The sequence below is a fragment of the Neopsephotus bourkii genome, unplaced genomic scaffold (genome assembly GCF_033783945.1).
Source record: "Neopsephotus bourkii isolate Nb327-2 ecotype Australia unplaced genomic scaffold, CSIRO-AGI_Nbou_v1 NB_1637, whole genome shotgun sequence".
Classification (NCBI taxonomy): Eukaryota; Metazoa; Chordata; class Aves; order Psittaciformes; family Psittacidae; genus Neopsephotus; species Neopsephotus bourkii.
In genome coordinates, this window is record NW_026902112.1 from 9,374,333 (window position 1) to 9,400,028 (window position 25,696).

At 45.0% G+C, this 25,696-nt stretch overlaps 1 protein-coding gene and 1 long non-coding RNA gene across 25 annotated transcripts in view; one reads left to right on the forward strand and one right to left on the reverse strand.

The window, feature by feature from the left end:
• Positions 1-25,696, reverse strand: part of PTK2 (protein tyrosine kinase 2) — a 201,829-nt gene that overhangs the window by 127,261 nt on the left and 48,872 nt on the right. For 11 of the 24 annotated variants that reach the window (XM_061374203.1, XM_061374193.1, XM_061374191.1 and 8 more), the window contains exon 1: positions 13,746-14,125. The exons of 2 other annotated variants lie outside the window; for them this stretch is intronic. In XM_061374203.1, the coding sequence (XP_061230187.1) occupies positions 13,746-13,848 (103 nt within the window). In that variant the 5' untranslated portion in view covers positions 13,849-14,125. Of the gene's footprint in view, positions 1-11,714; positions 11,858-13,745; positions 14,128-25,696 lie in introns of those variants that run through there. 11 more of the 24 variants (XM_061374202.1, XM_061374199.1, XM_061374198.1 and 8 more) reach the window with 5 other exon arrangements.
• LOC133223477 (uncharacterized) overlaps positions 1-25,696 on the forward strand; it is a 254,198-nt gene that overhangs the window by 116,455 nt on the left and 112,047 nt on the right. The window contains exon 2 of the long non-coding RNA XR_009728587.1: positions 23,762-23,868. This is a non-coding gene — a long non-coding RNA (uncharacterized LOC133223477). The remainder of the gene's footprint in view (positions 1-23,761; positions 23,869-25,696) is intronic.

Consider the following 25,696-nt stretch of genomic DNA (forward strand, 5'->3'; position numbering starts at 1 on the left):
AAGTTGTGTTCCACAAACCAGAGCTTTCCATCCCATCTTCCTGCAGCTCCCCATCAGAACACACAGAAAGAGCCATCTGAGGGGGTTAAACATGCGCAGGTTTCCAAATGTTGAGTAATCCCTGGCCCCAAAATCTCTTTCTAAAGGATCCACCTCTCCTTCAGGAGGCAAAAAGGGTTTGTATATTTGCAATCTGTGCTCTTAATAACTTTAAATTCATTTTAAAAGAACTATTTCACAGTAGCTAGAGAGAAAAGACGAAACCAACCTTGCAACATGGAGAAGGTGTGCTTTAATATGTAGGAAACACATCCATTTCTGCACCAAACCAGAATGCTGGTATGACAATACACCCTCCCCACTACAAATAGTGCATTTTTTATCCAAGCAGCAGTATTTCACAGGTCAGAGGTGCCTCCTGTCACTCAAACCTCCATCAAACTGGTCCAGCAGGTAGCTTTAGGGGAAATGACACAGACATCATTAACTATTCCAACTGAAGGATACACTATTTCATTGCATTATGCATTTTAGCCTGAAATTAGGATCTTTATAACTTGGAAGAAGTTTTGTCAGTGCTTATTAAAGCAAGAGATGGATGTCTTGTATCTTCAGCATCATACAACCCTTTCCCAACAGAGAGCTACGGATTAACTTCATTCTATTTTAACCCCAAGGTACAACCAGAGCAGGAAAGTCACTGGGATTTCCACTGCATTTTGACCACTGCCCAGAGAAGTGCACTAAAAGGATTAAGGGGCAAAGAAGAGAACCTGGAAAAGCTGGAGTGATTTAGTCCATGATGATGGATGAACTGGACCCTGAACAGGAGGTACTGGACAACAGATGGAGGGAGATGGCAGCAGCAAATTCAGAACGGTTTGGGCAACAGGCACCTGAGTGGGTATTAAAAGGTTCTCTAACAGTCTCTAATGCAGTGGATGCTGAAGAAACCCAGCTGTATGAATCATTTGCCACTCAAATGTGACAGCTCTGAGCCTGCAACACTGAACTATCAAAAAGCACCTACTGATTTTCAGTACCTGGTCAAAAAAGGGGTGAAGAGAAGGAGGGAGGGCAAAGCACTGGTAGAAGAGGAAGAGGATCTCCTCCACTGTAGTTATGTTCAGCCTGGAGAAGAGAAGATGCATGGAGACCTCAGAGCAGCCTTCCAGTATCTGAATGGGGCTACAAGGGACTGTAGCGATAGGACAAGGGGTGATGGGTTCAAACTTAAACAGGAGAAGTTCAGGTAAGATGTAAGGAGGAAGTTCTTTACTGTGAGGGTGGTGAGGACCTGGCACAGCGTGCCCAGAGAAGTGGTGAACGCTCCATCCCTGTCAGTGTTCAAGGCCAGGTTGGACAGAGCCTTGGGTGACATGGTTTAGTGTGAGGTGTCCCTGCCCATGGCAGGGGGTTGGAACTGCATGATCGTAAGGTCCCTTCCAACCCAAACCATTCTATGATGAATCTGAAAGGAAAGGAATAGTACAATTACCTAATTTACTCAAAAGACTTACAATTTTTATTTGTTTAGTAGCAGAGTTCACTGACATTACAGTAGTTCTGGTACGAGAGCAGTTTATCATTTGATACTTTCTTATCAATCAAATTCTTAACTCCAGTGATTTGGACATAGGCAGAAGTTGATGGCATTCCTGGGGAACAGGATAGACCAGTAGAGCTTGTTTGCTTCTGATACAGGCAATGATGAGCATCTGTAATCTGCACCAAAATCAACAAAGCATCTCACAGTTGACTATCATGGCACCATCTTCAGCCAGGGGTCTGAATTTGAAGAGGTGGCAGAAGCACTACATTACCTTTTACAAGGAATTCTTTGGCCAGAGACCATCTGAACACACAATAAGTAACTACAATGAAGTTTAAAGGAAAAGGTTAATTTGAACATGCCTGGCACAGTCTGTGGCACTACAAGCACCCCAACCTCCCATTATTTCCCAAGAGTTTGTAAATGTCAAAGGACGGGTTTTAGATACTCAGCATCTGTCTGAGACATTATACAGGGGAAGTTCAGACTGTATATAAGGAAGAAGTTCTTTACTGGGAGGGTGGTGAGGCACTGGAATGGGTTGCCCAGGGAGGTTGGGAATGCTCCATCCCTGGTAGTGTTCAAGGCCAGGTTGGACAGAGCCTTGGGTGACATGGTTTAGTGTGAGGTGTCCCTGCCACGTCAGGGGGTTGGAACTGGACAATCTTAAGGTCCTTTCAAACCCAAACCATTGTATGATTCTATAACTGTTCTATGGTTCCATCCCATTTTAACCAGGTGCAGAGTGTTTCACTCACTGTGCAGTGAGTTGCACAGATGACAGGCGTTCAAAAAGCTCCCTTACAACGCAGCTCCATTCCTCTGGCAAAGCCAACGTTGCTCACAAAATGACAGCCACCAAAAAGAGGTGAGGAGAGAAGCAAAGAGCAAAAAGCAGAGCTGGTCACACTTCAAGAACAGTTTTGCTCCACCTGAACAAGGAACTGTCCCTGTGGACACCATGCACCTACTGCCCTGCTGCTGGGGTTTATAGAGACAATGTTCCTTTTACATCAACGTAAGATTTGAGACATGAAGAGTTAATAAGATTTACTCCAAAGAAATAAGCTGCAAATTGTTTTCGCACTCCAGAAGGAAATGAGTTTTCCCGCTTTCAGGAGTTAATAGAAGATAAAGAGGAATACAGAGCAGCATACTTGATGAGACTTCATGGTAAAATCTATGCCTCAGGTAAAAACCAACACCAAACCCCAAACCCCTAAACAAAGACACCCCCCACCAAGCCACCATCTTCCATTTACTCCAAGGCAGAGTGTTAGAAAGGTTTAAGAAAGCAAATTCCAATTAATGTGCAACACAAATTCCTCATTTAAGATGCCAGTTGATGAAGGGACTGGGAACATCCCTGCTCCACTCTTCTGCTGAAAAAAGGCTGTTTCCAGCAAGAACTTCAGCTGCACAGCCTGTTTCACTGCTGTGCCTGGTAGGAGAAGGGAGACACACACAAAAGGGTGTTGCTGTAAGAAAAATAAGCCTTTGGGAACAGATAGGGGCAGGTTTCTTCCCTGCCAAAGTGGCAGCACAGCCTATCCCCATTTCCTTGTTTTAAAACTATCCCCTACCACCCTTTTGCTGAAGGTTGGATAGCAGCATCTTCATTAGGGACTGTAGTGACAGGACAAGGGGTAATGGGTTAAAACTGAAACAGGAGAAGTTTAGATTGGATATAAGGAGGAAATTCTTTACTGTGAGGGTGGTGAGGCACCGGACTGGGTTGCCCAGAGAAGTTGTGAATGCTCCATCCCTGGCAGTGCTCAAGGCCAGGTTGGACATAGCCTTGGGTGAGATGGTTTAGTGTGAGGTGTCCCTGCCCATGGCAGGGGGTTGGAACTGGATGATCTTACGGTCCTTTCCAACCCTAACTATTCTATGATTCTATTACTTGCAGGATTCTCCAGAGCTGAGGTCTCTCTGGCCAACTTGAATTGTTGAAGACCCCCCTCACCCCAATGCATGCTCAGTGTTATTTAAAGCAAACAAGTGAAGTGTCTTCATTTCCTTCATTAATCAAAAGAAACAGCTCAAATATCTGAGTCAAAAACAACCAATACTGAACCTAAACACAGAACTTGTTTCACTTTCTCTTTACTTCATATTTATGTTGTACCACGTTATCCATTAAAAACATCTCCCATTTCCCCTTGCACACAGCAATTGTGTCATTATAAGCATACTTAGAATCATAGAATGGTTTGGGTCGAAACGATCTTAACATCATCTAGTTCCAGCCCCCTGCCATTGGCAGGGACACCTCACACTAGATCATGTTGCCCAATGCTCTGTCCAAGAGAATTGTGTTGCTGCACAGCACAGATTTCAACTTACAGATTTACCTTGATGGTTTATTTTGTTCTATGAGGCATTTAACAAAGGTCTCTATCAATGTCTCTACCTTTTGGATAGGGTTTGTAGATTCTTCCAGGTCTTCCTGCAGGAGAGGCTTCAACTCCTAGTTTGTTTGTTAAGATTGAAGAGAGACAGAACAAATCACATTGGGAATATTCCTAAGAACACGTTGTTTTGACAGAAAGCTCTGAACTTCTACATCAAGTTGCTGGAACATTTATGTAATCTACTCTTACAGGTCCAACAAAACAGTTCCCAGGGGTAAAACAAACAGCAGCTCTGTGGCCTGGAAGGGAGGGAAATGAACACAGAGGAGCGGCGATCAAAGCCATGAATAACAGTCCATCAAAAATCCAGTGCCAAATTCCACCACAGCCCCAATGAATTGACAAACCAACAACCCAGAGTGCTCAGGATCCGCTTCTCCTGGATGGCCTCGATTTTGCAAAGCAATGAGCACACCTATGGATCTCCTGGAAAACAGCAGGTGTCACCATACAAGTGAATTTGTGCCCAGGTGATAAGCACTAAAATACACATGAGCACATGGATAAGGAAGGAGGAAACATTCAACACCTGGAAGGACCAAGCCCTACAAGCCTGTAATACCTGCAGTCAGTCACAAAGGACACATTTTATGAGCAGCTTTATGGCATTACAGCAGGCTGACTGTCCCCACACACACAGAAGGACAATAGCCTACATCCTATCTACAGCCTCAGCTGAGAAGTGGAGGAAAGGAACAAGGCAGCATTTTCATTTCCAAGAGAACTGCTCCAGTTCTGTTGGAACCAAGCACAGATTGGATATAAAGAGCAAAGAAAGTCTAATAAAAGGAAGGAAAACTATTCCATGCCAGAATTGTATGGTAGTAAGTTAGAAGATTATAGATGAGTTCCTGCTTCATACAAATTTTCTAGGGCTGAAACATTACATATGCCTCGGAAGCAAAACTTCCCTACAAGAGAGTACATAATATTTATATATATAAATATATATAAACATATATATAAATATATATATATATATAAATATATATAAAAAAACATAATCATAGAGTCACCCTCACAGGGGAAGAACTTCTGCCTAAAATCTCATCTCAATCTCTCCTCTGGCAGGTTAAAGTCATTCCCCCTTGTCCTGTCCCTACAGGCCCTTGTAAAAAGCTCCTCATCATCCCTCTTGGTCCCTTCAGCTACTGGAAGGCTGCTAAATTCAAACTCCTGTCACTTTGTTTGTGAACCATCAAAACAAAAATCACTGAAATCTCATCTCTATATAAAATGTTGCATATTTTACATTATCTAATCTATATAGTGTATATGTTAAAAACAGAATTAAAAGCAGTGGGGCTGAAGGCATTTAGTAACAAAAGTACGAAGGTGCAAATTCTTCATTTCAAGGGGAGAACAGCTGCAGGACAATGACATTTCCCTACCTCTGTGTAAGAAAACCCCAGGCATTAAATCCTCCCATTATAACTAGAGCAAGAAACCCCTTAGTATTCGAAAGCACAGATTTAAAGACATCGAGCAGAGCCTCCCCACTGCCAATACCTACAGTGAGTTGATCACATATTAACTGGTGAGCTGCCAGGCACCATCTCTATCTGCTCAGACCACCTCTGTGCCAGAGCTCACCCTGCTCAGAACAGCTCAGGGTGCACATCATGGATTCCTTTGCCACTCCCATGATAAATGCAGCACTGCACTGCAACACCACTGCGTGAAGGGCAGGCACACAACTCCCACGGAGCCATCTGGGCTGTACATTTACCCTCAGTAAAGGGTTGGGATGGACATGGAGGACATGAATGCTTCCATGTGGAGAGGCACAGCTACTGACAACCCTAAATCAGAGACCTTTACATCGGGCCTTTAGATTTCTACCAGTATGAGGCAAGACCATTGCAATCAAACACCTGAATGGACAAAAAGCTGCTGCTGAAGTTGCCTGGCAATGCAAGCTGCTGTGTGGGAATCAGCCCTCATGATCACACTGAAAAAGCTGCTCCACTCTAAAGTATCTTTGTTGCAATTCTGCAGTTTATCTGCAGGGACCATCATGTCACAGACCAGACAAAACCCGCTTTGAGCTGCACACACTAGGATTTCAGGAACATGATTCCCACTGGAACCTCCCCACAACAGCAAGGACAATGGACCATTGCTGAGTTGCAAATGCAATATCAGAAGGTCTCCAAGAAGAGCTTCAATCTTATTGTCCCTTATCTTCAGAAGCCAGCTGAGAGGCTGCAGGAATACATGCAGTTCCTTCCCATTCCTCCTCCCTAGAAATAGAGATTTAACAGGACTGCAGTCTGTTACTCACCCTGCAACTACTTGTGACCATAACGTTCTCTGATACAGTAACTTTATACACTTATAAAAGGAGAAAACTCCAGCAGCATGGGAATCTGTGCCTTGCAATAAAGATACCAGTCCGGCTTCATGGGGAAGTACTGCAATCCAGATGGACCTGGACAGGCTGAGAGGTGGGCCCGGGAGAGCATCCTGAAGTTCAACAAGGCCAAGTACAAAGTCCTGCACCTGGGTCAGGGCAATCCCAGCACAAGCCCAGGCTGGGCAGAGACTGGATTGAGAGCAGCCCTCAGAAGGACCTGGGGGTGCTGGTCGATGAGAAGCTCCCCATGACCTGGCTTCAGTGTGCGCTTGAGCCCAGAATCCCCCCGTGTGCTGGGCTGCACCCCCAGAGCGTGAGCAGCAGCTCAGGGAGGGGATCCTGCCCCTCTGCTGTGCTCTGGGGAGACCCCCCCTGCAGTCCTGATCCAGCTCTGGGGCAGCAGCACAAGAGGGACCTGGAGCTGTTGGAGCGAGTGCAGAGGAGGCCATGGAGATGCTGCGAGGGCTGGAGCAGCTCTGCTCTGGAGCCAGGCTGAGAGAGCTGGGCTGGGGCAGCCTGGAGAAGAGAAGGCTCCTGAAGGGGAGACCTTAGAGCAGCTCCAGTGCCTGAAGGGGCTGCAGGAAACCTGGAGAGGGGCTTGGGACAAGGGCCTGTAGGGCCAGGCCAAGGGGAATGGCTTGAAACTGACAGAGGAGAGACTGAGCTGAGCTCTTAGGCAGAAGCTCTTCCCTGTGAGGGTGCTGAGGCGCTGGCACAGGGTGCCCAGAGAAGCTGTGGCTGCCCCATCCTTGGCAGTGTTCAAGGCCAGGTTGGACACAGGGGCTTGGAGCAAGCTGCTCTAGTGGAAGGTGTCCCTGCCCATGGCAGGAATTGGAACTAGATGAGGTCCCTTCCAACACAAACCAGTCTGGGATGCAAGTGAAGAGAAGTCTGGGTTTACTGACAATTTTAAGTAGAATTGGCTTTGTCAGATTCTCACAGTAACTTGCACAAAGCCTGCAGTGACTGGAAGGCACCACCATTAATCATTAGTCAGACAGCCCCAGCTTATCACATTCTGTAAGTAACTGGGCAGTGAAGATGATCTGTATCATCTACAAGGTTGAGAAACAAAAAAGCTTTCCATCAGTGTTCTGGACATGTATCCATAACCTCTTCCAATCTGAAATGGAACTGCCGCATCACTCAGGGCCTGTTCAACTCATGTATGATGGACCATCAAACACTGCATGTAGAGGGAAAGTCAAGACTATTCAATTCCCCCTGACAAAATGGGTCTTTCAGTTCTACAGCACATCAAATTGAAGTTAAAGATCAGCTTTCAGTCTCAAAATGCCACACTTGTTTATTATGCTCTTCATGTGTTGATATAAGACTCTCTGCAGCTCCTCATTCAAGTGCTTTGTTGCTGTGAGCAGTTGTACGAAATGATGGCCACTGAAGGTCACACACTGATTTTCTTCCTGTACTTGAGATGAGGCTCAGGCCATGCAAAAAGCTGGTTTTCCTTACGAATTTCCTCAGTAAAGCAAAGTGAGTCCAATTTAAATACAAAAACCAAGACAAACCCTTAGTGCTTAGTTCTATGGATGTGAAATCACTGGCAGGAGAAACACTACTCTGGGAAGCACTGATGGTGCCTGGGAAAAGCAGTAAGCAACATCTCTGGCAAAGGAACAAACCTTGGTTATCATACACAAGAATGGAGTTTGTTTACAGGTTACTGTCAATGAAATGACTCAGCAGGATTGAATTCCACCCAGGATTACTTCTCATTCAGTATCAGAAGAGGAAAATCCAACCCTCTTCCTGTGTGTCAGTAAACGAAGCATCACGTCAGTGCTGGACAACCAACAGTTACCTCCCTGACCCCAGCAATCCCCATCCCTTACAACCTGTCATGAAGAGGTGGCATCATTCTCAACACAGATTCAAGAGTAGCTATTGGAGTGATCTCATTTATTCTGCAAGATGATGACATCTCCCTAAATGCCACAGTATTTTTGTAGGTGCTTTAATCAAACACATTTATGAGGTGCTGTACTTGAGCTTGTTTTAATTTCATATTCACAAACACATTTCCCTATGCCTGTCTTCTGTTTCCTGTGCTGGTTTATAGAAGCCAGTAGCATGCATGGGCTTGCCTACTGCAATGTGAGGCTGTGTATTAATTTAAGATGTCTCCGAGGTTTTAGTAGATTACCATGAACAAATCTCCATCAGGTCATGAATTTAAGGATACCAGTGAGGTGCTTTTTCCAGATTCACAGTAAGTGAAACTACAAACTCTTGCTGTTAAACTGAAACTTTACCAATGAATTTGCAACTGCTTCATTTAAGCCACACTTCAGCAAGTGGAAGGATTTAGACAAGCTGATATACTGCTTACAAACACCAGCTATTGCATATAATAACAACATACATAATAATATACATAATACTATACATTATATGTATTTTATTACAACAGTCCTTCCAATAAAAGCTGTGCATGAAGATCAGAAGCCCAGTGAGCTACATTCACTAAAACAGCAAAACCAGGTAAGAAACCACCTCCAGTAGGCTAAGGATGCTGATTTTGAACTACCTCCGCTGTTCCCAGGGTATGGAAAATGATGCTGCGTCCATGCATGTGCACACACACATCTGTGTATATATGTGCCATGTAGGAAATAAATATATATACATACACACAGTGCAACTTGTGATCAAAACTGTCAAATATAAACTGAACAAAAAAGCTGTTCAGGCCACAAGCTCCTGTTTAACTTTCCAGCAAAAAAGCAACGGTCCCATCGATGCATCCTCTTAAAAGCTGACTTCCAGACTTTGCTCTTCAGCCTTTTCCTACTGCATCGTCCAACGGGTATTTAAAACATTCTGTTTTCCTGCCTCCAGTTTTAAGCTCTTCCCAGGCAGCTCAGAATTCCATGTGACACTGGCTCCAGGGTTCATTACCAGGTGCTACAGTGCTGATAAGATCATACATCTCCATTACACAGGAAACACCTCAGCACTAAAACACTGCTTTCCTTTACTGTAAGGATATCTGAAGCTCCATTTTCTATTCCAGTAGTCTTTGAATAAGAAACAAATCACCCTGATGGGAATCCATCAGTACTCTCATAGCTGCATCCTTCCTATACATATTGAAGAATACCAATGCTGTAACACTGCAGGGAAGAACTCCCTTGGCTTTTCCAGACTATTTTAAATAGACACAGGTATCTCAGGAATGGTTTGAAACTGCCTTTGAAAAGCAGTGGTTGGATGAGATTAACACTGGCTTTCTTTTTTCTACACACAAATCAAGAGGTGCTTCGACACTTCACAACTTTCACACCTTAAGAAGCCACTGAGCAAATAAGGTTTAACACAAGTTCAGGCAGATTTATGCTTTTGGAAGTAAGCGGCTGATGTGCCATAGCAGCTGATGGAGACAAAGCGGTGAATCTTAACAACAGACTGCCAAATAACAGACTGAACTCTTTTCCCAGTCCTTAGGCCCTTGGAAACCAAGGAAAAGCACTTCATGACATTCCCAAACTACACTGTAGATCCACAAGAAGAGCAGGACTGGGTGCTTCCCTCCACTCACCTCAGCTGGAGCTCACTGTGAAGGTGCAGCAGAACACTCATGCTGACAGGAGGGATTTTCTTCTTTCTTAATACACAATAACTGTTATATTTCTATGGTTTATATATAATCTATTTTAAAAAGTTAGGAAATCCTGATTCGGAGACTATTGTCCACCTTCGCAATAACAGCAATTTTCTTTACTCTGTTTTTATCACTATGTCCCTTTCAGTGTTACCTATCACCTAAAAATCTAAGGGACTCAAAATTATCACCCGGGTATTCTCTTAACAAAAAACAGTAGACTGAGGTGAAGGAGAAACAGCACTGAACTTTTCTGTATCCAGCCATCTTGCTTACACTCAGCAGATCAGGTTCCATCTGAGCACAGCTCCTGGAACAGCAGGGTTCACCAGGAAAAAATCCAAAGACATTGAACTTGGAATTGCTTATCACTTTAAACCACATTGCAACATCAAGAGATTGCAATAAACAGGGTAAAACTCCTTCCCACATGATTAAATATATTTCACAACACGACTAGCTTAAATTTCCAGTTATTTCTCCTAATCAAGGGTTTGGACTGAACTAGGTTTGCTTCTCTTCAGACAGCACAGAGCTTTTCATGTCAGGCTGAAGGGTTGAATTCGACGGCTGTGATCACCCTTCACCAACTACTCACAGGACATTAACAACATCACATCCATTTACTGTTCATGAATTATTAAACAGAGCTCTTCGCATGGAAGTTATTCATGAAACTTCCTCCTTCTTTGGGGGATAATTCCGATCATTCCCAGTTATTCAGCAGAGCCATCCCCAGCTATCCTTGACTGTTACATTTACATTTCTTTCCCGGAGTTATTTTGTAAGCTTAAAGTGGTACTGCCACAGGCAACACAGGAATAAAGGTCACTGGCAAAAGTATCTAAACCAAAGTGCAATACATTGTACCGTCAATGAAATTACCAAAGATTAGAGGTGTTCAATGACCCAGGACTACTTTTCCAGTCTACTGTTGCAGTAAAGCAGCCCTGTGTGATACTGGCATAAATTATCAGCACTGAGATGGAAAACAAGAACTGCCTCCTCAGGGACCAGGACACCCACTTCAGCATCCCCCAGAGCTGTAACCCAGCCTCAAAGCTGTTTACTCCAAAAGACCAGAGATTTTAAGTTTCAGATTACTTGGGAAAGGGGGGGAGAAGCAGCCAAACATGTTTAACTCCTATCACTACCGACTGAAGTGAAGCAATACAGACTCAGTTGCTGAGAACAAATGTGTCGGTAACCAAAATCCACACTTTTCTCTTGGTTTGCCAATCAAGCTGTTCTTAAATCCGGAGCAGACAGATGCAGACTTCATCACTGAATTCAACACTGCTGAGACTGGACTTTAGCATAAAGAGGAGGCAAAAGCTGCAACACAGATTACAGGAATACTCTCTAAAGCAAGTTATCCTTTCGTACAGCTCTACAGACACAGAATCGGCTGCAATTAGGTCTTCACAATATCACTATAAAGATTGAAGATATTAGGTTTAAGAACACTTAAAACCAAAGCAGAAGCACACTCTGTATGAGCACATTCACTGAAACATTTCCAAGGCGAACACTGGCTACAATATCACACCTAATACACCAAAAGCTTAAACTGTTGCATTCAAAAGGAGAACAGACCATTCAGAGAGAAGTTATGCATAAGAAAACACATTCTATACATCACGATCGCGTTTTAAGACATTATAAAATACTTGTAAAAGTTTTATCCATTTTTTTACTGCAGGTAACCTGAAGCTTTTAACAGAAAAGCCAAAGAGATGGAATAAAGCCATCCACACTAAATTACATTACCTTTCTTTGACTGTAGATATCTCACAGCCCTTATCAAAGTAGGCCAGACCCGTTTCATTTCCCTAAGGTTAAGCTGGTGAACAGTACACAGAGTATTCATCAACTAAGGAATGGTCACCATTCAATGACAAATATAGCACGAGCTAGTTCTCATCTGTCCTATTTCTTTTGGGAGGCTGAGATGTGCCTTTTTCTAGAAACCATCCCCAGAGCTGGCAGCTGGGAGATGCCGGTGCCTTTGTCCTCTTATGCAACTCCTGGTGCCCCCCTTCTGCCCCCCCCCCCCCAGCAGGAGTAATAAGACATTACATGGCTGGTCTCCATTTCAGGGCAGAGGAGGCTGGAGATGCAATGTGCCCTCAAGTTGTGTGTTGACAACACTTTACTGGTGACCAGGGCAAGAGGGACGGATCAGTTTTCATTCATTTTGGTTGCTGGAGTAGGGGGGGGTGGGGGAATCAATACCCTTTATCAATGCCCAATACAGCCATCTTCTGTGAGAAGCAGCATCCCTGCTGCAGTCATCCTCTGGTGCTAGAGCAGGAGGGAGAAACTGATACCCCCAGTTCTAACCAGCCTTAACAGATGGTGGCAACTTGTTTTTTCATTGGAAAGATTTTTCCTCCCTACTTTTGGAAGCTACGCTCTGGGCAACACCTTGTTTATGACTCTCACAAGGAGAAAATCCCAAATTCACCTAAACCGTCTAATTTACAACATGCCAGAGTAAGCATGGCTCTTACCCCTTCATGGCAAACAAGTTCTGTTAAAAGCAAAGCATAACCGGTTTTAGCTTTGTTTCCAGCTACAGTTACTCACTGTTTTATTAACTACTACTGACAGATTCTGTACTTCATGGGGCATTACTAGGATGTGGTGGCCACGTTTTGTAACTTCTTCTCTTTAAGTTATTTCTACTACGTGTGCTACTATAATATGTCAGTGTGGGGCAAATGCCAGTTCAGTCTGAACAGTTCAGCAAGGTGCAGAAAGCATCCAAGACAAAGGCAGTGTTAAACGCTCCTTTTGTGCCTCCTCCACGCAACAACGCAGTGAAAACTCCCAGTAAATTTATTGCTGTTTCTTTCCAAGACAACTCATCAGGAGCTACGCCAACCAAAGCCTGGGTTCAGATCGGTTTCCCCTGAACTTGTGCAGTAACTGCCTCTGTCTGTGACCCAAGGTTACGGTGACGCAATACTTCACTGCCAGCTCCTCTTCCAAAAAAGAAAGCACACTGAAATGAACGGGAACACGAGGGAAGCTATGCTTACAACCAGCAGCACACAACCTTTTAGCTGCTTGCCATCTAAGGAAGATTGGACTCCTTGGCTACTAACAGAATTGCGAGCTTAATCCCCGTACGCTCCCACCCACAACACAAACATACAAATACCTTTCAGATTATAACAGAGTAAATATTCATGTCCTGGGATGCAAGTTAAGATAATCATGGGAATGAGTTTCATGTGTCCATCTAATTAAGCCTCGGTTTCAACCTAAACGGTTCTATGATTCCATGGTTCGAGTCAAACCCCTCTCACTGTAATAAATGCATGCTTTGTGGCTGGGTATTGTCTCTTTTGGGGAGGTGAAGAGGGGTCACAGTTTCTAAGCCAGAGAGTAAAAAGACGCCAGTCTTTCACTGCAAATGCTACCTGCGATCAGGCGCTTCCCAGCTACTCCATCCATCAGGTGAGTGAAAGCAGAATCCCACTCGCCGGGGTTTCAAACATACAAAGATCAAACACAAAGCCAATCCGTCAGATCCTTACAAACCAAACACAGCTCAAGCGCTCCTCAGTTTCATACGTTCTGAAAAGCAAAGGGAGAAAAACCCAGCGCATGACGGCTGTCAGGTGAAGAGGATCCTGCGGGCTGCTTCGGCTGCGAGCACATGACCAGCATGGAAATAGCTTATTTTATAGCTTTATAGGTAAAAACCCTCTAGACCCACAGGTGGTAGAACGTTAAATTAACGGGGGAGAAGGGTTAAATACATAAAACATATATATGTAAAGGTCCGTGTACCTTTAGCCCAGCACATCGGGAATGGGCTGCAGCCGCTCTTCTCCATACAGATGGCACCTGCTCGCTCCGGGGCCTGCTGGCCGGCGACCTCCAGCCACCACATACACACAGCGGGCGGGGACCGCGCCAGGCTCCGGGCTCCAGCGTCCGGGCTCGGGGCTGCTGCGGCGAGGGCCGGGCTCGGTCCTCAAGCGAGGAGCAGCAGCGCGGCCCCTCAGCGCGGCCGGGCGCGGGGCGGGGGGAGGCCGCGCCGCTGCTTCATCTCCTCACGCCTCGGCGAGGGAAAGCGCGGAACATCCCTTCCCGGCGGCGAGGTGCCGAGGAGGGGGGAAAGCGGGCAGCGGAGCGAGCGTGCTCCTGCCTCCATTCACCGAGGGAGGCGGGGAGGAAGGAGGGAAGGCGATTAGCGAGCGCCACATTAATATGCTAATCTGCCCCTTCTGCTCGCTGCGCCCGCAGTCGCGGAGCCGCGGCTCAGAGCCGAGCCGGCCCGCTCCGCAGAGCCGCCTGCGCCCCGGCCATTTTCTGCGGGCTCGGGGCCCACCGCATCGCATCGCTCCCCCCAAGGACCAGCGTTCTGGCATCGCCTGCAGGCGGTCTGCACCTGTACCCGGTGCTGGGAAAAGCACCCGGCACCCTGAAGACGCGGAACTGCCACAAGCTCCCAAAGAGAGCCTGCCGCACCGCCTGCTTCACCTCACAGCCACAACGTTACTGAAATGACTGATTATCATCGGCTAAATGATTAAAATTATCACTGAAGTTACCGAAATCATTGATTAATATTGATGAAAGAACCCTGGCAGCATTCATTTGCCTTAAATAAAGGGCAAATAACAGCCCATGCCAGTAATTACACAGCACCACAACCAGCCCTCCTCTAAAACCAGGGCTTCTTTATACACTTCTATACATGTAACACACTTCCTTAGACTTTATATACCCAGAAGGCAAAGGTCACCCCAAGCACACATTGCACACTCCATGGCATTTGTTCCTTCTCAACTTGCAGCACCTCACATCAAGACTGCCCACAGCAATCTATTTTCTCTTTTAAAATGCAAGTACAAGCATTGCAAAAGCCCATGTTTATAAACAGGATTCACACAGCATATGGATAGGGGAAAAAAGACCCGGTTTGCTCCTAGCAAAAGATGTCACGACACTCAGAAACTACTGAATCAGCTAAAATACGTATTTAAAAACTCAACAGGACTCACACTGATCATTAAAGCTCTTTATATATTCCATGGTAATCTTTTCTCACTCAGCAGTAAGGCATAAGGCTTATCCAAGACTGTAACCAAATGGGAATTAATCTAAAGCCAGCAGCTTTCAACTTAACCTATCTGCCTACTTGGAGCAGCACACACCTCCTAACAGCGTGTGTTTAATTACCATTCTTCACCTAAAACACTACCATCGTGCTGGCTCAATACACTGGCAGTAGAACTGCAGTGGTGTGTGTCAGAACTCTTGATAAATACAGATGCTGCTTTTAATACCGCTTTCTCTTCTGTTTAAAGGAGAAAAATAGAGGAGGGGGGAAAAAAGAGGGGAGAGAGATTAGGCCACAACCAGGCCCATCAGATGTTCTGCATCACTGCGCAGGCACAAAGCTCTTTCTGGGGCTGAAGAAAGCCAAAGGGAACTGAAGACATGCCTGGATGCCTTCCTTCCCCCCGCCTTAAAGTTTGCAAAGCCCCTAAGTGCTGCGCAGCCAGACAAACAGTTGCAGCAACAAGGTCGATTGTATTTACGTTCAATAATAAAGCAAAACATGGAAATGGCTGCAGCTGTGTGCCTGCAGAAGATGCACAGATACAGGACTGGTGCCTTTCTGGTTCAAGCTGCAGCTCACGGCGCAGGAAAGCTGCTTTTACACACCCAGCTCAGCTCTGCCAGAGGCTTCTCTGATGACCTTGAGCGCAAGTCACTCGTGTTTCATTACAAAACAGAAGGCTGTAGTTTTCTTTAGCTGGTTTGCTCTGTGCTTTCGGGTGTCATGTATAAACCCCTGCGTTCCTTCCATTATGTTCTGCAGAATCTAGCTAAAAAAAATCAGGAGGTAAAAATGGTTGGGCTTAAATTCAGTTTTATTCCTGAAAACAAACCCCTTTAAATAGCAACTGGTAAGTGCATTACCAAGGAGACTTTTAATAAACAGAATGTATGGACTTGGCTTTTGCTTTATACTTTTAACAGATGAGACTACTACACATTATCAATCCAAGTGTCAAGAGATGCTGTCAGCTGGTTACAGCTACCCTTTCTATGACATGAGTATTATAATCATTCTCCTCAAGGACATACTTCCCTGTTGTAATATGAGGCTACAAAACGAAGGTGAAGACAACATACTGCATAGCATGAGACTGTTTTAATTCCATTTTAGAAGTTACCCCATCTTTTACTACCTGAGTAAGTATGTTTCAAAGTAAACCAAGTGTTTCCTTGATGCTTTTGAGTGCTTATGCATTACTTCAGTTCTATTTGTTACTGTAAGTAGTAACCAGTAGAGACATACGCTCACTCTCCTCTTTCAAACAACAGAATCAGTTTTGTCTGCACAAAAAAAAACAAAACCCAAAAGCATAAATTTGTGTTCTAAAGAAAATAAACCCCCAAATTTCAGCTGGAGGGGGAAGAAGGGCAGGGATAGAACCGAAAACAAGGCACAAAGGAAAAACAAACCCCAAAAAAGCCTGGAAATGTTAAATAGGTCTTGATACTTGATACTTGCAACATTTTAGACTCATTAAGTAGGTATCTGAGTACCACTTATGTAAAATAATTTGTTTTAAGTAATGCCAATCAGATTATAGCATTCACTGAGGTAAGGAACATCTGTCAGAAATCAGGAGTGTGGAACGGGAATGTTCTTCTTCTTGTGGAAAATGCACATGCTGACACACAGCGATCGTATCTGCACAGTACTCACCATGTAAGCAGTGATGCTAACAGCTATCACAGACCATACAAGCCAACATTGATTTTTAAGAAGAAATGATCAGTTGCTATTAAGAACATGCAGAAGCACTGCCTATCTTGCTAAAATACGCATTCTAACCAGGAAAAACCCAGACTTCCCCAACAGCAACAGGCAAGCCAAGGCCCTCAGCTAAGAAATGGTATTTTGCCTCCCAGGAAATTCAAGTTCTTTCTACTGTATGACTTTGGCTGCTCAATTTCAGCCTGGTTTGAACAACTACTGAATATCAGCATCGGCTTTGTGAAAGCGAGAGAAGGAAAAAAAGGTCAGAAGCTTTTGGATTGTATCAAGGCATTTAGTTCTTGCTTTCATTTTGCCTGCAGGGCTGAGCCTGTCTCCTAGTGAAGTCGACTGCAAGAATCACAAAGCCTGGTGGAATAAAGAGTTAAACACCAGCTCTGTACAACGGGGAGGCACATAAAAGCCTGGGTAATTTTTTCCACTCAAGCTTATCCAAACAAAAATAAAGGCATAAACTGCCTACAAGATGAACTGGCAAAGCTTGGCTATCTCTAAGGGTTATGTCTAGAGACAGAGCTCCTGTGGGTGTCTAGGGTGCATGCTCAGCAGAGAGCAGCTCACTACAGCTTCTCCCTCTGTGAATGGCAGCATTTGGAGCTCTCTGCTATTCAACCAATTATTTTCACATCAGTTAACATCTCTATTCATCTAATGTTCATCAGACTGGCTGGCAAGATCAAGCACTGTTGGAATGGGAACAGAACAGAACCAAACAGAGAACACTTGCCTGAGGTTCACTGCCCTAACAAACCAAACTCAACTCAGTATTCAAAATTGTAAAGAAAGCAGATCTGTATCAAGGCAGTGTTTGACTGCAGAATCATAGAATCATTTGGGTTGGAAAGGACCTTAAGATCATTCAAGTTCCACCCCACTGCCATGAGTAGGGACACTTCACGCTAGACCATGTCACCCAAGGCTCCATCCAACCTGGCCTTGAACACTGCCAGGGATGGAACATTCAGAACTTCCTTGGGCAACCCATTCCAGTGCCTCAGCAACCTCACAGTAAAGAACTTATTATATCCAATCTAAACTCCCCTGTTAGAGTTTGAACCCATCACCCCTTGCCCTACCACTACAGTCCCTAATGAAGAGTCCCTCCCCAGCATCCTTATAGGGCCCCTTCAGATACTGAAATCATAGAATCATAGAATAGTCAGGGTTGGAAATGAAATTGAGATCATCCAGTTCCAACCCCTGCCATAGGCAGGGACACTTCACACCAGACCATGTCTAAACTTCCCCTGTTTTAAGTTTTAACCCATTACCCATTGTCCTATCGCTACAGTACCTAAGGAGGAGTTCCACCTCAGCATCCCTATAGGCCCCCTTCAGATACTGGAAGCTGCTCTGAGGTCTCCACGCAGCCTTCTCTTCTCCAGGCTGAACAGCCCCAACTTTCTCAGCCTGTCTTCACACAGGAGGTGCTCCAGCCCCTGATCATCCTCGTGGCCTCCTCTGGACTTGTTCCACCAGTTCCATGTCCTTTTTATGTTGAGGACACCAAAACTGCACACAATACTCCAAGTGAGGTCTCATGAGAGCAGAGTAAAGGGGCAGGATCACCTCCTTTGAAGGTCACGCTCCTTTTGATGCAGCCCAGGATACAGTTGGCTTTCTGCGCTATGAACACACACTGAAGCTCGCTCATGTTCAGTTCCTCACCAACCAATACCAAAGGTTGGTTTTTTTCAGTTCCTTTTCTGCAACCTCTCAGCTACCGGATGAACACCCAGCACCAGACATCTCCTTCCAGCAGAGAGAAGAGAGCAGCCCATTCGCTTCTTAAGACAAGAATGAAGAGCCACAGCCTGAAGCATAGCAATCACATCACAACCACCACTGTGATTCTCGACTTGTTCAGTTGGAGTTTTAGCCACTTCACAGCTACTGTTTATTCCTCTGGTAGTTACTGAAGCTGAGGAACACACACATTTAGTTTGAGAAGATCTCTGTATTGATGTAAGAGATGGACAAAGAACATTTCTTCACTGCATTAGTTTTGCTAATACAATAATGAGAGCTCCCAAACTAAGTCTGCCCTCAGGAAAAGTGGAGGATTTTTTCTCTATAAAGCCACAAATGCTTTCTATTGAGACAACTGCAGACCAGCCTGTAAAGATGAAGTGTGCTCAGTGACTGTTCTTAAGCTGAAAACATGTTTATTGCTCATGTGATAACCTTCTGCATCCTCATCCCTTTGGCTTTCCCAAGGTTGTACCAAGCAAACATGCTCTCCAAACACTGACACTTCACTGTAATCTTCATCCATCTTCATCCTCTTGTTCCTCACATGGTTGGGGTATTTTTAATTACTACAATTATTTTGTGTCTCCTCTTTAGTCAAGCATCTCCTTTATTCACAGGAACTGCTGAACAATGGTACATCACCTTTACATCACATCCGGAATTATGGCTCCTGAAGTCTACCTTACACTAAGCTCAAGTTTGCTAAAGCTGTCTTGGAAATCTACCTTGTCTCCAAATCTTTGCAATATGGACAAACTCCAATTCCATGCTCTAAGATTAAATCAGGCCACTTTTCTCCTGAAGAGAAAGGGCAAAGAGTAGACTTAGTAAAGTCTAGGGAAGCGATAGAATCAAACAATGGTTTGGGTTGGAAGGGACCTTAAAGATCACCTAGTTCCAACCCCCCCCTGCAAAGCAAACCAGTAACATGCATAGCCTGTAAAGCCAAGAGCTCTTTTGTGAGGTTGCCACCAATGAAATTACAAACTGGGATTTGTGACTTTAGTCTTCATGTTGAACTTGTAGTGGTACCTGCTTGAAGAGTTCTTGCTCAGAGAATGCTTGAGATATGAAAGAGTGCAACAGAGTGAAAGCTCAAACTTCTTACCTTCAACTTGGGGTAGTCGATAGCCCAGAAGCGAAGAAAACAGTGCTTCAAATGACCAGAAGATTCCACTACCCCAACAAAATCATTCTAGCATATGAACTGCTGGATGTCTGCTTAAGACCTTCTTTTGCCATACATTTAATCCAATACTAAATTTATTGCTATCTTCCTCAGTTGGTGAGCTTTATAGTCCAATATACATAGGGTGTTTCTGAAAAGTCCAGAGTACTAAAGCAACACCTCATCACCTTCTGGCCCATGCTCACCAAATTCGCCTTACTATCCTCCGAACTACATCTTAAAACAGTATTTGACAGAATTCCCTGCTTTCATTTTCAAATCCCAACTGAGAGGTAGGGATAGGAAACAGAGCAGGATGCTGGGAAAAGGTCAGAGGAACGTAGCATTACTGAAGTTGCCCATATGTCCCCTTCCAAAAGGATCCTCCCTAGCCCATGCTGTTAAGACCAGAGATGTTAGAACGATCACTAGGTTTATGTTTGTTAGTTCATAAACAGACTGTCCACTTTTAAAATTCATTCTATGATTCTATACAGGTTGGGTTCATTTCCAGGCATCAGAGTTGTAGCAGTTGTAGTCCTTGCGAGTGGACGTTACAACCCACTTGTGTTCTCCCACTTCCTTCCATTTACTTTGTGAAGGTTCACTATAGAGAAGTATAAAGTCAGCACCATGAAAACCCAAAATGGTTTAAAATTACTCCTTCTTTAGGCCACTGATTCCAGTCTTCCTCCTCTACACGTTCTAGGCTATTCACCAAAAAACGCAACCAACAAAACTGTTGCTATCCTCAAGACATCTTTCACAGAATCAAAGAATGGTTTGGGTTGGAAAGGACCTTAGGATCATCCAGTTCCAACTTCAGGGAGTTCCTTCACAATTCAATGCTTAAAACCAAAAATCTGCTTCATGGAGACCTGGAAAATTAAGGAGAAAAAGTGAACCCTACACATCCTGCTCCTTTGTTTTACTGCAAAATCAGGTCTGATAACTTTGCTCACTGTACTTATCAATTCACAGTCCTTTTCAGCCTTCTCAGACAGGGAGAAAGAAGAGGGGTGACAGGCAGAGTGAGACAAGGCAATCCAGAATGGGCACCAAAACCTTTCTGACCTTATAAAGCTTCCTCTATCTATGGCGAAAACCTTTACTGATGAGGCAAACACAGCAGAAGGTACCTCAAGGGGAGGATTCCAACCCTTGGATGCTGTTTAAAGGAAGCGCATTCTGTGAGGATTACATCTGTTCTGTGGAAAGGACCCATGAGCAGATCAGTTACCTTCCATATGATCTTAAACCCCCTCTTCATTAATTCAAGGGTAACCTAGAAACAATTAGTCAAATCTAACGGGAGGGATTTAGGAGAATAAAGTTGCTTATGGGTCAGCAAGTCTCTTCAGGGTCTGCTCATATCGGGGCTTTCTCCCTCATCTATTTAGTAACACAAAAGAAAGGGGTGCAGCCAGAGAGGGTCCAATTAGTTTACATGCACTGGCCTTGTCTGGACATGTGTCCCTTGTCCTGCTTCCACTCCTCATGCTAACCACAAAGTTAGAACAAGAGCTTACAAAAAGACTTAGCTGTAAATGTATTTTTATCACAGAATTGCACCTGATTGCTGTATCACTGCATCTCAGAATGTCTGCTTTTCAAAGGTTCCCAGTGTTACACAAAACACAAACACAAAGGGAGCAATTCCTCACACTTCCAAACCATTACATGCAATGGAAAGATGAGCTCACAATAATGCAGTATTCTCCCATCTGTATTTAAAAACACACTCAAGGAACAGTAGTAACTGTATTCCTTAGTGAAGCATAAGCAGAGCATAAAGCCCTGATGTATAAACAAACACTTGCAGGCTTAAGACAAATAGCTCTGGAACATTAAAGTTCCAGTGTTATAGAATGAATCAACCACCAGTGCTGACTCCCTTTAAGCAGACAGAAAACTCGTAATTCATTTTTACATACCATCTTTTTGAAGTTTCGTAACACCGGCACTAAGCTGGTGTTTAGCCAACCATATCCTGGCTTGCATCAAGAGGAGTGTGACCAGCAGGTCGAAGGAGGTGATCCTGCCCCTCTACTCTGCTCTTGTGAGACCTCACTTGGAGTACTGTGTGCAGTTCTGGTGTCTTCAACATAAAAAGGACATGGAGCTGTTGAACAAGTCCACAGGAGGCCACAAGGACGATCAGGGGACTGGAGCACCTCCCATATGAAGACAGGCTGAGAAAGTTGGGGCTGTTCAGCCTGTAGAAGAGAAGGCTGCGTGGAGACCTCAGAGCAGCTTCCAGTGTCTGAAGGGGGGCTATGGGCATGCTGGGGAGGGACTCTTCATTAGGGACTGTAGTGACAGGACAAGAGGTAATGGGTTAAAACTTAAATGGGAAGTTTGGATTGGATCTAAGGAGGAAGTTCTTTACTGTGACAGTACTGAGGCACTGGAATGGGTTGCCCAAGAAGTTGTGAATGCTCCATCCCTGGTGTGCTCAAGGCCAGACTGGACAGAGCCTTGGGTGACATGGCCTAGAGTAAGGCATCCCTACCCATGGCAGGGAGGTGGAACTTGAATGATCTTAAGGTCCTTTCCAACACTATGCTATAATTGTACGATTCTAAGGCTGCTCTATTGCTTCAGCAAAGTCTGTGCCCAACCTAGGAAGCAAAGACTAACGTCTTCAAAAAACAAGGCTCTAGGGAGACCTTAGAGCAGCTTCCACTGCCTGAAGGGACCAACAACAAAGCCGGAAAGGGACATTTACAAGGGCACGTGGTGACAGAACAAGGGGGAATAGCTTTAAACTGCCAGAGGGGAGACTGAGCTGAGCTCTTAGGCAGAAGTCCTTCCCTGTGAGGGTGCTGAGGCGCTGGCACAGGGTGCCCAGAGAAGCTGTGGCTGCCCCATCCCTGGCAGTGCTCAAGGCCAGGCTGGACACAGGGGCTTGGAGCAACCTGCTCTAGTGGAAGGTGTCCCTGCCCGTGGCAGGGGTTGGAAGTGGATGAGCTTTAAGGTCCCTTCCAACCCAGACCAGTCTAAGAGTCTATGGAAATACTGTTAAATAGACCCAAACCTGCCCCCCCCTCCAGTGAGCACAATTAGGATTCAAAACTGTTGTATGAGAAACTCCAACAGTGTTTGAGGACTTGTTTAGGAGAACCTCTATGAAAGCCCAGTGTAGCTCAGCCTTAACCACAGAAAGTCCAATCCCTATTCACTTTCATCATCCTCTCTCCCAGTTTTATACCAAGGAGACACTCACTTCACAAGAACATTTACCTCTATCACTGCTTCATGGAACAGCAATGAACTTTCTAGGAGCAGTTCCTCAGGCAGTCATTTTATGCTGTGTTATGGGGAATCAAAGGTCATCTTCAACTAAAACAAAACCTTTTAATGGGTGCAGCAATCCACCACTTTAAATCGCCTCATTTGTTCCTCCAGTTACACAAGACAGGCTGTCGTCAGCACAGCTCTCTTGAGCCAGCTCTGTTTGCCTACAGAAATGCCTGCAGAGAGATATCAGAGTGGTCAGAAACACAAGAACATGTTGCTTGCATTTGAGAAGCCTTTCAGGAGCTCACCACCAAATAAAGCTCAAGTTAGGTGAGCGAACCAGCTGTGAAACCAGATGAAACTGCACTCAGGATTCCAAAGACAGCAAATAGCCCCGGTCTGCATCTCTGTAATACACAAACGCATGAGCAGACCCATACAACCTCTTCTCCGCAGCTCCAAATTCCACTGATCTTTTAAGCACACTAAACTCTTTCTGTTGACTTGAGGACAATGTCAGGAGGAAATGCAGTGTTTTGATGCAGCTGAAAGCACATTCAAAAAAGCTGTTATAAAAATTAAACTAGGCAAGACCAATACCCACCAACTGATACAGCTGGAAAAGCTAAATCTTGGGGACAGCCATTCCTCAGGTCTAGGGGAAGAGGTGTTAAGTACCTGATGGCTTCAAAAGGTAGAGAAGATAGAATCATAGAATCACAGAATGGTTAGGGTTGGAATGGACCTTAAGATCATCAAGTTCCAACCCCCCTGCCATGGGCAGGGACACCTCACACCAGACCATGCAACCCAAGGCTCTGTCCAACCTGGCGTTGAACACAGCCAGGGATGGAGCATTCACAACCTCCCTGAGCAACCCATTCCAGTGCCTCAGCACCCTCACAGTAAAGAACTTCTTCCTCAGATCCAATCTAAACTTCCCTGTTTCAGTTTGTCGTGGTTTAACCCCACCCAGACAGCTTGTTACCCACTCCCCCCCTTTTCTTGCCCTCCCCCTACTCCTGGAGGGACGGAGAGGAGAATCAGAAAGAATGCAACTCCCATGGGTTGAGATAAGAACAGTCTAGTAACTAAGGTATAACACAAATCACTGCTGCTACCACCAATAATAGTAATGATAAAGGAAATAACAAGGGAAGAGAATACAACACCCCATCACCAGGCGACTGATAACTCACCCCCCCCAGCCCGACCAAGCACCGACCGATACCTCCTCCAACCCTGTAGTCCACCTAGCCCCTTCCGGGTAACTCCCAGTTACATGCAGGGCATGACATGCTGTGGTATGGAATACCCCTTTGGTCAGTTTGGATCAGGTGTCCTGTCTCTGCTTCCTCCCAGCTTCCCCTCCTCCCTGGCAGAGCATGAGGCTCACAAAGTCCTTGGCCAAACCAAAACATCATTTTTATCAGCTTTGTTCCCAGCCCGAAAGTCGAAACACAGCACTGCACCAGCTACCAAGAAGGAGAAAAATGACTGCTACTGCTAAACCCAGGACACAGTTTTAACCCATCACCCCTTGTCCTATCACTACAGTCCCTAATGAAGAGTCCCTCTCCAGCATCCTTGTAGGCCCCCTTCAGGTACTGGAAGGCTGCTATGAGGTGTCCACGCAGCCTTCTCTTCTCCAGGCTGAACAGCCCCAACTTTCTCAGCCTATCTTCATACGGGAGGGGCTCCAGCCCCTGATCATCCTCGTGGCCTCCTCTGGACTTGTTCCAACAGTTCCATGTCCTTTGTATGTTAAGGACGCCAGAACTGCACACAATACTCTAAGCGAGCAGAGTAGAGGGGCACAATCACCTCCTTCAACCTGCTGGTCACGCTCCAGATGTGAAAACAAAGCCTTTTCTGATGGCAGCCAGAATGACCTACATTACAAACAGCACAGAACAAGGTAACAGCATCTGACAGGCCAAGAACTCATTCTCTTGTGTAGTACTGAGCTGCTGAACACCACTTCCAAACGCTCTGTGCTGTTGCCCTCCACAATCCTATTTAATACATTTCAACCAAGACACTAAAGCTGTCAACCAAGAACTAAAGCCATTAAGAAAACAAGAGACTGGGACAAAAATCAGTGCATGCAGAAACAGAGGAAGACTGTAAGCCTTGTCCTGCTGCCATGACACAGAGAACAAAGCACAGCCAACTTAAACTGATAGCAGAGATGCTCAAGCAGCCCTAAATGAAAGCACAGGAATAATCTTTAAACTGCCATCTTAATAGGTTAAGTATCTTTAAGGAATGAATTAAGGCTACTCAATTCTGCTCTGGGTAGAAGGACAGCCTTCCTTTTCCCCCTTAAGTTTGAGGGATGCAGGTCATTAAACCTCATTAGTGTCCTTCAAGTTTATACAGAACTTCCTTTAGGAGTTCTACATAAAAATCTCAGTAATTCCATTACTGATGTTAAAAGAACCTCAATGATCATGACTACCTCTAACATCTCACTGTACCATTTGGCTCCTTCACCTTTATCACAAGGCCTCAAGTTCCAACAAAACCTCTTACTACTCCTCTTGGAGGACACGTAGTAGACCAGGGAACAGTCAGCAGCAACTTCAGTGCTAATCAATGATGTGTTCGTGGGACTAAAAGCCCTGGTTGCAGTCTGTTATCATTAGCAGCTCAGCTGCTCTTTGAGCCCATGGATGTTTGCTCCACTAAGACGTTGAACCATTTTGCTGGAGGTGCCTGTAAAGTGCCTGCAGGATAAGCAGAAAACCATCCCCAGTGATGTGTGCTTACACCCTG